Source organism: Penaeus monodon, chromosome 16 (genome assembly GCF_015228065.2).
Source record: "Penaeus monodon isolate SGIC_2016 chromosome 16, NSTDA_Pmon_1, whole genome shotgun sequence".
NCBI lineage: Eukaryota > Metazoa > Arthropoda > Malacostraca > Decapoda > Penaeidae > Penaeus > Penaeus monodon.
In genome coordinates, this window is record NC_051401.1 from 47,442,572 (window position 1) to 47,455,618 (window position 13,047).

The window sequence follows — 13,047 nt, forward strand, 5'->3', positions numbered from 1 at the left end:
AAACTACAAAACTTTGCAAGTAAAGTAGTCTTGGGTGGCCGCAAATACGACCATGTTAGTCCCATTCTAAATGAGCTGCAATGGTTGAGAATTGACCAGAAATGTGCCTTTGATTTATGTATTTTAGTTTTTAAAATATTAAGACAACAGCTTCCTCACTGGCTGTTTCCACTTCCGAATGTCAGTGATAGCCATGGTTTGGGAACCAGGCAAAGCAACGATCTATTAGTTCCTCGAACCTTCACGGACATTGGAAAAAAGTCATTTCATGTAAGAGGACCTCTATTGTGGAATAGTTTACCCCAATCACTGAAGGATGTGGAAAGCATAATTTCTTTTAAAAAGAAACTCAAAGTCTTCCTACTAAATAAGTAATCTCAGTAAATCTAATTAATTCTAATGTTTTACATTTCATTCTTTATTTTATGTAATGCTATGATTTTATTGATTTCATGTAACGCCATGATTTTATTGATTTTATGTAACTCTTATGAGTATATTGATTTTATGTAACGCTATGATTTTATTGATTTTAAGTAACGCTACGATTTTATTGATTTTATGTAACGTCATGATTTTATTGATTTTGTGTAACGTCATGATTTTATTGATTTTATGTAAGTAAGTGGATACACAAAACTATGTGATTTTTTTTATCTCATGTGAATTATCTATGATTTAAAGAGATATATTTCTTTCCATACATAATTTATCCAATTATATGTTGAAGTTAGGCGACAAATCTTCTTAACTCATGTGATATTGTATTTACTTGCCATGTAAGTTTGTAATAACCATTATTATGGAATAAACTTTTTGAATTTGAATTTGAACTCTCTCTCTCTCACCTCTCTCTCTCTCTCTTCTATCTATCTCTCTCTCTATCTCTCTCTCTCTCTCTCTCTCTCTCTTTGTCTTTTATTTCCCCCCTTCTCTCCCTCCCCCCTCTCTCTCTCTCTCTCTCTCTCCTCTCTCTCTCTCTCTCTCTCTCTCTCCCCCTCTCTCTCTCTTTCTCTCCCTCCCTCCCTCCCTCCCTCTCTCTCTCTCTTTCTCTCCCTCCCTCCCTCCCTCCCTCCCCTCTCTCTCTCTTTCTCTCCCTCCCTCCCTCTCTCTCTCATTCTTCCCTCCATCCTTGCTCTCTTTTTTTACCCGCCTCTTCACACTTCCTTCTTCCACAAGCCTTAATGGAATCAATGACGTCAACAGAGTAAAGTTCATCTACGGACGGTGAAATTGCCACGACAGGCCCTTCGTAGCCGTTGCTCATCAAGGACACACTCGCGTGCGTCGCCGTCGCCAGCCGCGCCAGCATCGCCAACGTTGCCGTAGCCTCCACCGGCGCCATCGCCAGGCTCGTCTGGCGTTTCATCTTAAGGCTGCTTCCTGTAACGACGAAATAATTGCTGAAGACAACCATGTATGTATCAGTATATTTGTCTGTGGACGTATATGTGTGTGTGTGTGTGTGTGTGTGTGTGTGTGTGTGTGTGTGTGTGTGTGTGTGTGTGTGTGTGTCTGTGTGTGTGTTCGTGTGCAAATATGCGCGCGCGCGCGCACACAAGCACACACGCACAAGCACACGCACGCACGCACACACACCACACACACACACACACACACACACACACACACACACACACACACACACACACACACACACTACTCTTCAACTCGTATTGTTTATACACACCAGGCTGTAGAAACTTTCAACTCTAGTTTTCAGATTTAGTAAAAGCATTTTTTTATTGCACATTTGGATAGTGTAAACCATTGCATTAAGGTAGAGGCAAACCTTGATAATAAGCAAAACGTTTCAACAGGTTCCAATAATGCACGCGGAAAGGGTAAACACGTATAAAATGTGTATAAAATGGTTAGGGGTTTTGGAAACCCTACTAAAAATGCCTTAATATTATTATCACTATCGTTATTATTACCATCGTTAAAATCCCCATTATTATCATCATGATTACTGTTATAGTTACCGTCATCTTATTTTTGCTGTTATTTTTCATACCTATATTAACGTCAATATTAACGATGGCGGTTGATGATCTTTACTATCATTATCATAATCATCTTTGCTATTGTTATCATCATATCTGTAAGTAATACTATTAATATCGTATTCTTCAAACAATAAAGACCAAAGAAAATGTACTTCATAAGGCTAAACGTCAGGAGATAAGTTAATATCTATACAACATATTTTGCATATTATGCTTTTTTTTATTCAAGAGAAAGAGGAGTTTATTGTCGTTATTTGTGTATCGGGGCGTAGACCCAGTAGACTTCAATGTGTCTGGTTGAGTTCGGGCACGCAGGAAAACTTGTAATGTACAATTTACGCGAAAACTGTACATTTCGGGCTGTAAATATCTACGGTATGGGACTTAGGAAATAAATAAATCTTTTATTTTTCTCAGAGACTTCAACACCATCCAAGTAACGAGCCTTGGTTTAAAATACGTTCGTTGGTTATTTTTATAACCATGTTCATATTATTTCTTAACACTGCCCGCCTCGTTGGTGGAAGCGGAGCCCGGGACGTCTCATCCAAGTCAATATCAGCATCGCATTCCCCACGTCCTTTGTTCCGTGGTAGAGAAGGCAGGCATGTGGCATGGTAAAGACCCGGCCTCAACCACTCGGCGCCCGAGGACGATGTCAGTCCAGGCGAGATCGACCTTAGAGTCGGCAAGTGCTGTGTAATTTTGTGAATGATTTGGTTGACCTAGAGAGAACAGAGGTTGTTGACAAAATCCAAAGGCGGTTAGTTTGAACCTCCAGTTTGGACCTGACAATATGATTTAGTAATTTTCTACCGACACTTTGTCTCTGTGCGAAACATGTGTTAACATAAAAAGGATGACCTGGGCAAACATGACGCAACTGGCTGTGAGTGGAGGAGGGAGGAACAAGCCAAGAAAGACCCAGTTGGGGGCTGCTCCGGTGAAGACCTCGTGTGTGCCCTTGTGACCTGATATACTTTGTGTTGCCCTGTTATAAGCCGTATCGTGCAGTGTGACAAGCTGGTTTCCCCCCTGTATTGTGCCTATAGAAAAGTGTACGGGTAAATAACTTGTGTAAATAAAGGAAAGACTGTCATTTTGTGTTTATTTTGTGCCCTGCCTCCCCAGTGGCGTTGCCCCCTCTCGTGGTGTTCTGGGAGGCTGTGGTGCTCGGTGCCTCTTGGAGCTGTTCAGTGTTCACGACCCTGTGGATAGCACGCCGTCTGCCTAGCCTGCCTTGTGTTGGTGGCAGAGAGACGAGGCGGTCGGCGTAACAGTATTTATCCATCATGCTACCGGATCTGGAAAAAAGGAGGGTAGAATAAGATAGACGAGAGAGAGAGAAACAAAAAAACAAAAGGGGGAATTAAGAGAGGAGTGAGAAATAAGGAGAGACAGTATACATGATGTAAATTAATTGATTAATTTATCCACGTTAAAGGAATTCGAAAATGAGAATGGATAAAAAATAAAATAATGATAAGAATTTAAAAAAATAAAGAAATACAATAAACATTATGTAAGAACGATTTTTTATTGATCGATTTATCCATTCTATTGGTGTTCGAAAATAACTTTTTAAAATTTTCGAACTAAAATGTAAAATGAATAATGGAAGATTATTCATATAAATACGAAGATTAATTGATTGATCAAAGGTCTTTTCTATCAGCAAATCTTGGACTGGAAATAGATCTTGTAGTTTTTGACTGAGAACTCGGTTCACTCCTATAGATTAGGCCGCGAGTTAAATATATTTCTTTAGTTTAGGTCTGTGCTTTATTGCATTTTTTTAAAGGTTATGGATTAGGTATACTTTTTTAAGATTAGATAGTCATTTAATATAAGACTGTAACATTGTTATTAGACCAATATCAACATTCCCCTCCCCTCCACCACCACCACCACCGCCACCAACCCCAACACCACCACCGCCACCAACCCCAACACCACCACCGCCACCAACACCACCATCAACACCACTACCAACACCGCCACCAACACCACCATAACCATCACCACCACCACCATCAACACCACTATCACCATAACCATCACCAACATCACCACCACCACCCTCCACCTCCCCCTTCTCACCACCTCCAACAAACCTATTCCTAACAGAATCTCCTTCCCCTCCTCCCCCTCCTACCACCCACCTCCCTCTCCCCATCTCCACCACCGCCTCCCCGTTTCCCCCTCCCACCTCCACCCTTCTCACCATCACCACCACTTCCCCCACACCCTCTTCCCACACCTTACCACCTCCAACAAACCTAGTTCTAGCAGAAGGCTTCATATGTTGCTCCTCCCCCCTCCCCCTTCCTCTCCTCCACCACCACCCCTCCCCCTCCATCTCCTCCACCAACACCTCCTCCCTCCCTACCCCTCCATCTCCACCACTTCTTCCTCCATCCCTCCCTCCTCCCGTCCCGCCCTCACCACCACCAACACCACCCCTTCCCCCTCCCTCACCACCACTACCACCCCTTCCCCCACCACCCCTCCCCTTCCCCTTCCCCCACCACCCCTCCCCTTCCCCTTCCCCCACCATCTCCTTCCCCCACCACCTAAGCATAACGGAAGCCCCTCTGTTGCAGTTCAACGTTACGAAGGAAACTCGGCCATAAGCAGAAGGCAGCTCGCTCGGCGTCTCCTGCAAGTCCAGAGGCAGATCGATAGTCTTGCGGGTAAAAATGGACCGAGTTCTTGATGTTCTTTGATGTTCTTTTCCCCGTGTGTGTGTGTGTGTTTGTGTTTGTGTGTGTATCTATCTATGTATGTACACGCACACACGCGCGCGCGCTATGGCATATACATAAGTTTATGGCTGTTTACCACGTGGCTCCAAATCCCAAATAAGAACCATTGACTCAGCGAGGGCGTAGATGTTATCTGACCTCACCTGACCCGACAGTTCGTGCTTAGTGCCCGGCGTGGTAAGGTCGGCTAAGCCCTCCCCCTCCGGGCGGGTTGACCCAACATGTGACCCGACGAGTTCGTCGTGTCAAGTCCGTGCTCAGAGGTTACCGTGTGCGGGACACCGCGACCCCGCGCAGCGCTATTACCCCAAGCCGAGTCGTAGTGTCGTCAGCATGTGTTCACTCATTTACATGTGTTGTGAATCCTACGTACGTTGACTGGAGCTGTTGCGTCCTTTGGGCTCGCAACACGAACACACCAATTCTGAAGAAAAACTGCTCGACCGCTACAGGACATGTGTATCCAGGTGAGTACATGTTTTAGGCCCCCTGCTTCTATTATTTCTTTTCCCTTCCTTCTTCCCCCAGAAATATGTTAAGCCGTTGGTTTTGTTGGGTAGAAATGCTAAGTAACAGCAAATGGCACGTTCTCACACTATTCTCCTGACCTCAGATCGCATTATCGTGTAATCGCGGTATGTGGTCAACAAACATGAGTTAGTTAAGTAGCTAATTAATTTCTCTCATTATTAGAGATTTATGTTGTTTCAACTGCAATAAATTTAACGTGTTCGTGATTTATCTTACACAAATATCATTTCACTTTATCTTGTTCCTCCCCTCGCCCCAACCTGACCTCACTTTCTTTCCGGTCAGTTGGGACGTGGAAAGGGTCAAGAGAGGACCGCTCATTTTTCCCGTAATTTGGTTGTTGTTTTGTTAACACCTTGGGGATTAACTGTAGCACTGTTACATTGCTCATTGGTGACACGTTCTATCGGCTCTAGAACCGAGCTTGTAACGCGATTTCATATAGATATAGCATAGCATAGGATCTTCCCCCATATCATAGTGCACAGGATTGCCCGATATAACCCAGGGTTCCGTAAAGGCCTAATAGATCTCCGCTCCGACGTTCAAAAGTAGGTACAAATAAAACCGAAGTTATTTGTTCGATCAGCAACTTTTGAGTTGGTGTGACCCGCGGTTACGTTCGTTAACTAATGTAGGACTAGGTTTTAAGTTAGAATAATTATTCACTTATCAATCACACCCTTCTCACTCTCTTGAAGTTGCCTGCATGTTTTGGGTGATTCCGAGGAGATCGTGTGATTCGTAGATATCCATAGGGAATGTCATGAGCGCCTGTCACAGATACGCAGAAAAGAGCTGATTATTTATAGATTTTCCTGGCTCAGTTTGCTTCAGTGTACGGCATTTTGGGTGTAGGATCCCTCCGTCGATGAAGTCTAACATGCATAGCTAGACATGGCTACCTCGGCAGTTCAGATTTTCTGACCCCGAGAAGATTTGCTTGCTAAAAAGCTTGCGAATATTTTTTTATGTCACTATTCACTAATGTGTACATTCTGTCGCATATCATTAAATGTTGAATTCAATATGGTAGTTGAAATAATTTTTAGCTAGCATTGCTAATTTATCTCAGTTTTTTGATAGTGAACGTTAATGTTCGTGTTAGTGATTCATTCTCTGTGTGAGGTCACTCTTACTTTCATTCTCATTCACGCTTGCTGTCGCTGACAAACACACACACACACACTCACTCACTCATCCACGCAGAACAAAAGACACTGAAACCTCTTCATTGATAGGGTTTGTTGTTGTCTTAGTGCCGGCGTAAAGATCTATGATGTATCTCTTTAGCCTGCGATTTTGTCAGTCATGACGAGTGACTCGTACATTTATTTTTTCTCTGTGTGGCAACAATTGGTTGAAGTAAATCCTTGCGGATTGCCGTTATCATTTCCCTTATCTACCCTTATATCTATCAGAGACGGTTGGTAGTTCAAGCCATGTCCATGCGGATCGCTACTGACGTCTCCCTCTCCTATTTTCTTCTTTATCTTTGCGAAAATAAAACAAAAAAAAAAGAAGATAAATTAAAAACCAACATTAAAAACTGCAAACTTAAGTAAATAACTGGCTAGTGGTACTTAACACCCCTCTTCTCTGTTGCCTTTCTTTTTCTCTTAGTTCTGGCCCTTACGTGTATGATCTGGTTCCCCGATTATATATAGCAGTCGGACCGACGATAACCGACGCGGCACCGAAGGAGGACCCTGCTGCAGAACCGGTCACCTTAGGATGCTGTGGGAAGGACGTCATCGAATGATCGCCATAGGCCTGCGGACCAGGATGTTCGTCAGAGCAGGTTTTAAGCCGTCCAATGATGTAGTGGACGGGCGCTGCCTAACGAGACGCCCGTAGATCCAGCAAAGGACCAGGAACTCGCCAGCGCAGGTACCAGTCGCCACATATTGCTGTGGATGAGGGGGATGACGATAGATAGTGGGAAATGGGAATGGAGGGAGGAGGGGGGAGGGGGATGACGATAGATAGTGGGAAATGGGAATGGAGGGGGAGGGGGGCGGGGGATGACGATAGATAGTGGGAAATGGGAATGGAGGGGGGAGGGGGAGAGGGAGGGGGATGACGATAGATAGTGGGAAAGGGAATGGGGGGGGGGGGGGCGGGGGGAGGGGGATGACGATAGATAGTGGGAAATGGGAAGGGAGGGGGGAGGGGGATGAGGATAGATAGTGGAAATGGGAGGGAGGGGGGAGGGGTGAGAGGGCGGGGGATGACGATAGATAGTGGGAAATGGAATGGAGGGGGGAGGGGGGGGGGGGAGGGGGTGACGATAGTATAGTGGGAAATGGGAATGGAGGGGGAGGGGGGACGATAGATAGTGGGAAATGGGAATGGAGGGGGAGGGGGGAGGGGGATGACGATAGATAGTGGAAATGGGAATGGAGGGGGGAGGGGGGAGGGGAGGGGATGACGATAGATAGTGGGAAATGGGAATGGAGGGGGGAGGGGGGAGGGGGATGGGGATGACGATAGATAGTGGGAAAATGGGAATGGAGGGGGGGGGGGGGGGGGAGGGGGATGACGATAGATAGTGGGAAATGGGAATGGGGGGGGGGGGGGGGGGAGGGGGATGACGATAGATAGTGGGAAATGGGAATGGAGGGGGGAGGGGGGAGGGGGATGACGATAGATAGTGGGAAATGGGAAGGGAGGGGGGAGGGGGGAGGGGGAGGGGGATGACGATAGATAGTGGGAAATGGGAATGGGGGGGGGGGGGGGGGGGGGGATGACGATAGATAGTGGGAAATGGGAATGGAGGGGGGAGGGGGGAGGGGGGAGGGGGATGACGATAGATAGTGGGAAATGGGAATGGAGGGGGGAGGGGGATGACGATAGATAGTGGGAAATGGGAATGGAGGGGGAGGGGGGAGGGGGAGGGGGATGACGATAGATAGTGGGAAATGGGAATGGAGGGGGGAGGGGGGAGGGGATGACGATAGATAGTGGGAAATGGGAATGGAGGGGGAGGGGGGAGGGGGAGGGGGATGACGATAGATAGTGGGAAATGGGAATGGAGGGGGGGCGGGGGAGGGGGATGACGATAGATAGTGGGAAATGGGAATGGAGGGGGGAGGGGGGAGGGGGAGGGGGATGACGATAGATAGTGGGAAATGGGAATGGAGGGGGGAGGGGGGATGGGGATGACGATAGATAGTGGGAAATGGGAATGGAGGGGGGAGGGGGGAGGGGGAGGGGGGTGACGATAGATAGTGGGAAATGGGAATGGAGGGGGGAGGGGAGGGGGGATGACGATAGATCGTGGGAAATGGGAATGGAGGGGGGAGGGGGGAGGGGATGACGATAGATAGTGGAAATGGGAATGGAGGGGGGAGGGGGAGGGGGATGACGATAGATAGTGGGAAATTGGGAATGGAGGGGGAGGGGGAGGGGGATGACGATAGATAGTGGGAAATGGGAATGGAGGGGGAGGGGGGAGGGGGAGGGGGATGACGATAGATAGTGGGAAATGGGAATGGGAGGGGGAGGGGGAGGGGGGTGACGATAGATAGTGGGAAATGGGAATGGAGGGGGGAGGGGGAGGGGGATGACGATAGATAGTGGGAAATGGGAATGGAGGGGGGAGGGGGAGGGGGATGACGATAGATAGTGGGAAATGGGAATGGAGGGGGGAGGGGGAGGGGGGTGACGATAGATAGTGGGAAATGGGAAGTGAATGGTAAGAGTGATGACTGAGAAATAATGGGGGATGAAAAATTAAGTTAAGCAGAGGTATTGATGAATGAATATAAATGAGAGGAAAAAAATAAGATAAATATGAAGAAGAAGAAGAAGAAGAAAAAAATGATGAAAAACGAATAACTAAGACAATTTGGTCTTCCTGTTAGTGTGCATTTTGCATGTATGCAATTTTGTTTGCAATTGGAAATTTGACTGAGGCAGTATTGAAAAAGCAATCTTTATCTTCTCAACATTGCAACTTGAGCTCTATAGCTCTGGCTTCATTGAGACCTGCTCTTGTTCCCACCGTATTGTTATTATTATTGTTAGTATTGTTGATTATATTTTTTTATGATTATGATTTTGAGTATCATTGTCATTTTTATCATCATAATCATTATTATTACTGCTATTGTTGTTGTTATTATTATTATTATTATTATTATTATTATTATTACTTTTAGTAGTAGTAGTAGTATATCATCATCATCATCATCATCAATCATCATCAATCATCATCATCATCATCATCATCATCATCATCATCATAAATCATCATCATCATCATAATCATCATCAATCATCATAATCATCATCAATCATCATCATCATCATCATATCATCATAATCATCATCAATATCATCATCATCATCATCATCATCATCAAACATCATCATCATCATCATAATTAATCATCATCATCACATCATCATCATCACATCATCATCATCATCATCATCAATCATCATCATAATCATCATCAATCATCATCATCAATCATCATCATCATCATCACATCATCATCATCATCCAATCATCATCACACATCATCATCATCATCAATCATCATCATATCATCATCTATCATCATCATCATCATCATCATAATCATCATCATCATCATCAATCATCATCATATCATCATCATCATCATCATATCATCATCATCAATCCATCATCATCATCATCACATCATCTCATCATCATCCAATACATCATCATCATCATCATCATCATCATCATCATCCATCATCATCTCATCATCATCATCCATCATCATCATTCATCTCAATCATCATCATAATCACTTCCATGACTCTCATGTATCTCTCAATCATCTACATATCCATTCATCCCATCATACATCTTCACTCACTCCTCTCATCATGCTCAATCCGTCTCACTCACATCATTCCACCATCAATCATCCTCCTAATATCTACTCAATCTCTTTTCTATCATATCTTCTATCATCTCTCTCTCTCTCTCTCTCTCATCTCTCTCTCTCTCCTCTCTCTCTATCTCTCTCTTCTCTCTCTCTCTATCTTCTCTCTCTCTTCTCTCTCTCTCTCCTCTCCTCTCTTCTCCCTCTCTCTCGCTCTCTCTCTCTCTCTTCTCTCCCTTCTCTCTCTCTCTCTATCCCCTCTCTCTTCTCCTCTCTTCTCTCTCTCTCTCTCCTTCTCTCCTCTTCTCCTCTCTCTCTCTCTCACTCACTCTCTCTCTCTCTCTCTCTTTCTTTCTCTCTTTCTCTCTTTCTTTTCTCTTCCTCTCTCCCTTCTCCCCCTCCCTCTCTCCCTCCTTCCTTCAGGCATTTGGTAGTTGCATTGTTCGATAGTAAATAATTTAACATTCAGTCCTTGTATTTTTTCTCTCGTAAGTATTTGATAGTTTCATTGTTTGTGATTTCAATGTGTAAAGAAATTTGTTTATATATTTTTTCCTAATATTTATTTTTTTTTTCTTCAGGGGGTTCCCGTTTGTCATGAAGCAGCAGCCTTAGATACGACTCACCTCGGCAGCACATGCGCTCTTCCTTGGACCAGTATGACGTTCCACGATCTCAGTACGATTCCCCCAAAGTGCGGCCACTTTACGACTCCCAAAAGCCCCAACAGCTCTACGACTCACCCAGATCCCACCAGGATAGTCACCGTGGTAGTGCGCCTGGAAGCCTTATAAAGGGTGTGCGGGGTGGAGCTCCATCGAGCCATCAGATAGCCAGTGATAACCAGCAGGAGTACGACGTGCCAAGGCCCACCAATGCTACCCATGATTCGCACTATGACATGCCCCTCAGTGATCGGTCCAGCGGGGTGTCTATTATGTCATGCGCAGCTCTCCACTTCATCCTCACCTTCCTCCCTTGCAGCCTCAGAGCCGCTCTCACTGTCTTCTCTCGGAGGATCCTCCAACAGATCGAGTTTAGAATCCCATGACGTGTATGACATCCCCCCTGAGCCTCGGCGGGTATCAGAACCCCAGCGACCCAGGCTTCCTCCAAGGGAATCCAAAGACACCAGGGATGCTTATGATGTCCCTCGTTCAGCACAACATATAGGCCTTGACACCTCCCAAGGGCTCCGCATCCAGGAGAAGCACTCTATGACGTGCCACCTCAGGTCAGTCGGGACGTTCGCCAACCCGATTCGGTGGACGCAGCACCAAATCGCCTCTCTTCAGGATCGGACTCCTCAGGCGGAGACGTTGACATTGGCTATTGGAAGGAGCTGCCCCTGGAGCTGGACTCTGCTGTTGACACACTAGCAAAGTTACATCAGGAGGTTTATGGAGCCATAGAGAAGCTGAAAGCGGTGCATCAGACATGTAGATGGCTGTCAAGAGACACAGTAGAGGACTCTGAAGAGGACATGAAGGTAATAATCTTCCGTCTCCGGCAATCTGTACACGAAATGATAGATTTTGGGCAGGGCTCTGTTGTCAATGCAGCGAGAAATGGAGAGAGAAGCGTTGCTCGGAGGCTCCAGCGTTTCTTCGAACCAATCAGTAAAATGGCAGCTGTCATAGATGATGTTTGGAGTAGGTTGCACCAGGGAGCTGGACCCAAGCTTTAATCTGTGGCACAAACCCAGAAAATCTGAATCAGCTGGTCACAATAGCACACTCTCTTGCTGACGATGTTGATCACCTGGCTTCAACCATCCAGAACAAAGTAACCCTTATTTTCAAAAGGTCTCACAGTCTGGATGTGTCAGGAGGTATCCGGCAGCAAGGGACGGATGACGAGAAGACTCCTGTTCAGGAAAGACCTTTGCCTGACCTCCCTGAGAAGAAGTTTGAAAATATGTATGAAAATGACTCAAGAAACTGGCTGGAAGACTATGATTACGTAAATTTAGAAACGCGGGAGAGTGTGGAACGTGAGCATGAAGAAATTAAAAAGGAATTGCCAGCACAGTTGCGCAAATCATTCGACAATTTAGTAAAACAGTCTCAGTTGATCGTGGACAGCGATCATGAAAAAGTGTTGCAAAAGGACGATGCCCCTTGCACAACGCCCAGCAAGCAAGGAAGCCAGAACTTGGACCCGAATGACCGACAGGTGATTGGATTCTACAGCACGCAAGGGAACTGCACCTCCAACATTTGAACACAGCCATTGATGCATTCTTGCTTACAGTCGAAAACAATCAACCCCCAAAAGTATTTATTGCTCACTCCAAATTTGTTATCCTTAATGCACACAAGCTGGTGTACATTGGGGACACAGTTCACCGCAATGCTTGAACCCAGAGATCAGAACTCGAGTTTTGAACTTCCTTTGAGTTAGGAATTTGTGGGTGTGTGAGTTAAATTATAAATAATATGAATTTTGTAACCATCTTGTGTTCTGTAAGAAAGAAATCATTTGAGAATTAAATGCAATGTTGCTGCTAGACGAAAGCAGTAAGCATTCCATGTCCTGCAAATCACTTATGTATATATTGCCACGATTTTTTGTATTTATTTTTGCTTTGTGTATGTGTGATCTGTTATGTAATTTTACAACACAAAAAGAATTGGGTAATTGTCATTGGTTGATACGACTGCAGCAAGGAGTCAGTGCACCATTTTTTCTTCCTTTACCATGCTGATTTCTAACGAAGAAGCAAAAATCCAAGTATGAACAATTGCCTTTCTAGTGATTTCTGAAATTTACAGTACAAGCGCCTCTTAGTTGTATACCTTCTGAACAAAGCTTCCTATGTAGCAGATCTCCTTCCTGATGGTGGGCACTTCTTTCTACTGTGTTCACTGGTGATGA

General features: G+C 45.3%; 1 protein-coding gene across 1 annotated transcript; it reads left to right on the forward strand.

Annotated features, from left to right (window-relative positions):
• The first annotated feature begins 10,807 nt into the window (after window positions 1-10,807).
• LOC119583080 (breast cancer anti-estrogen resistance protein 1-like) lies at window positions 10,808-12,393 on the forward strand. Its single transcript, XM_037931589.1, has 4 exons — window positions 10,808-11,081; window positions 11,155-11,325; window positions 11,376-11,659; window positions 11,827-12,393. Exons 1-4 carry the CDS (start codon window positions 10,808-10,810, stop codon window positions 12,391-12,393), a joined length of 1,296 nt encoding a protein of 431 aa, XP_037787517.1.
• The last annotated feature ends 654 nt before the right edge of the window (window positions 12,394-13,047 follow it).

Bases quoted from the DNA above. Each gene is read 5' to 3' on its own strand.
- LOC119583080 (XM_037931589.1), top strand. From the start codon at position 10,808: ATGCGCTCTTCCTTGGACCAGTATGACGTTCCACGATCTCAGTACGAT. The intron at 11,082-11,154 runs GTGATCGGTCCA...CCTCCCTTGCAG, and splicing joins GCACTATGACATGCCCCTCA to CCTCAGAGCCGCTCTCACTG. The intron at 11,326-11,375 runs GTTCAGCACAAC...CTCCGCATCCAG, and splicing joins GGATGCTTATGATGTCCCTC to GAGAAGCACTCTATGACGTG.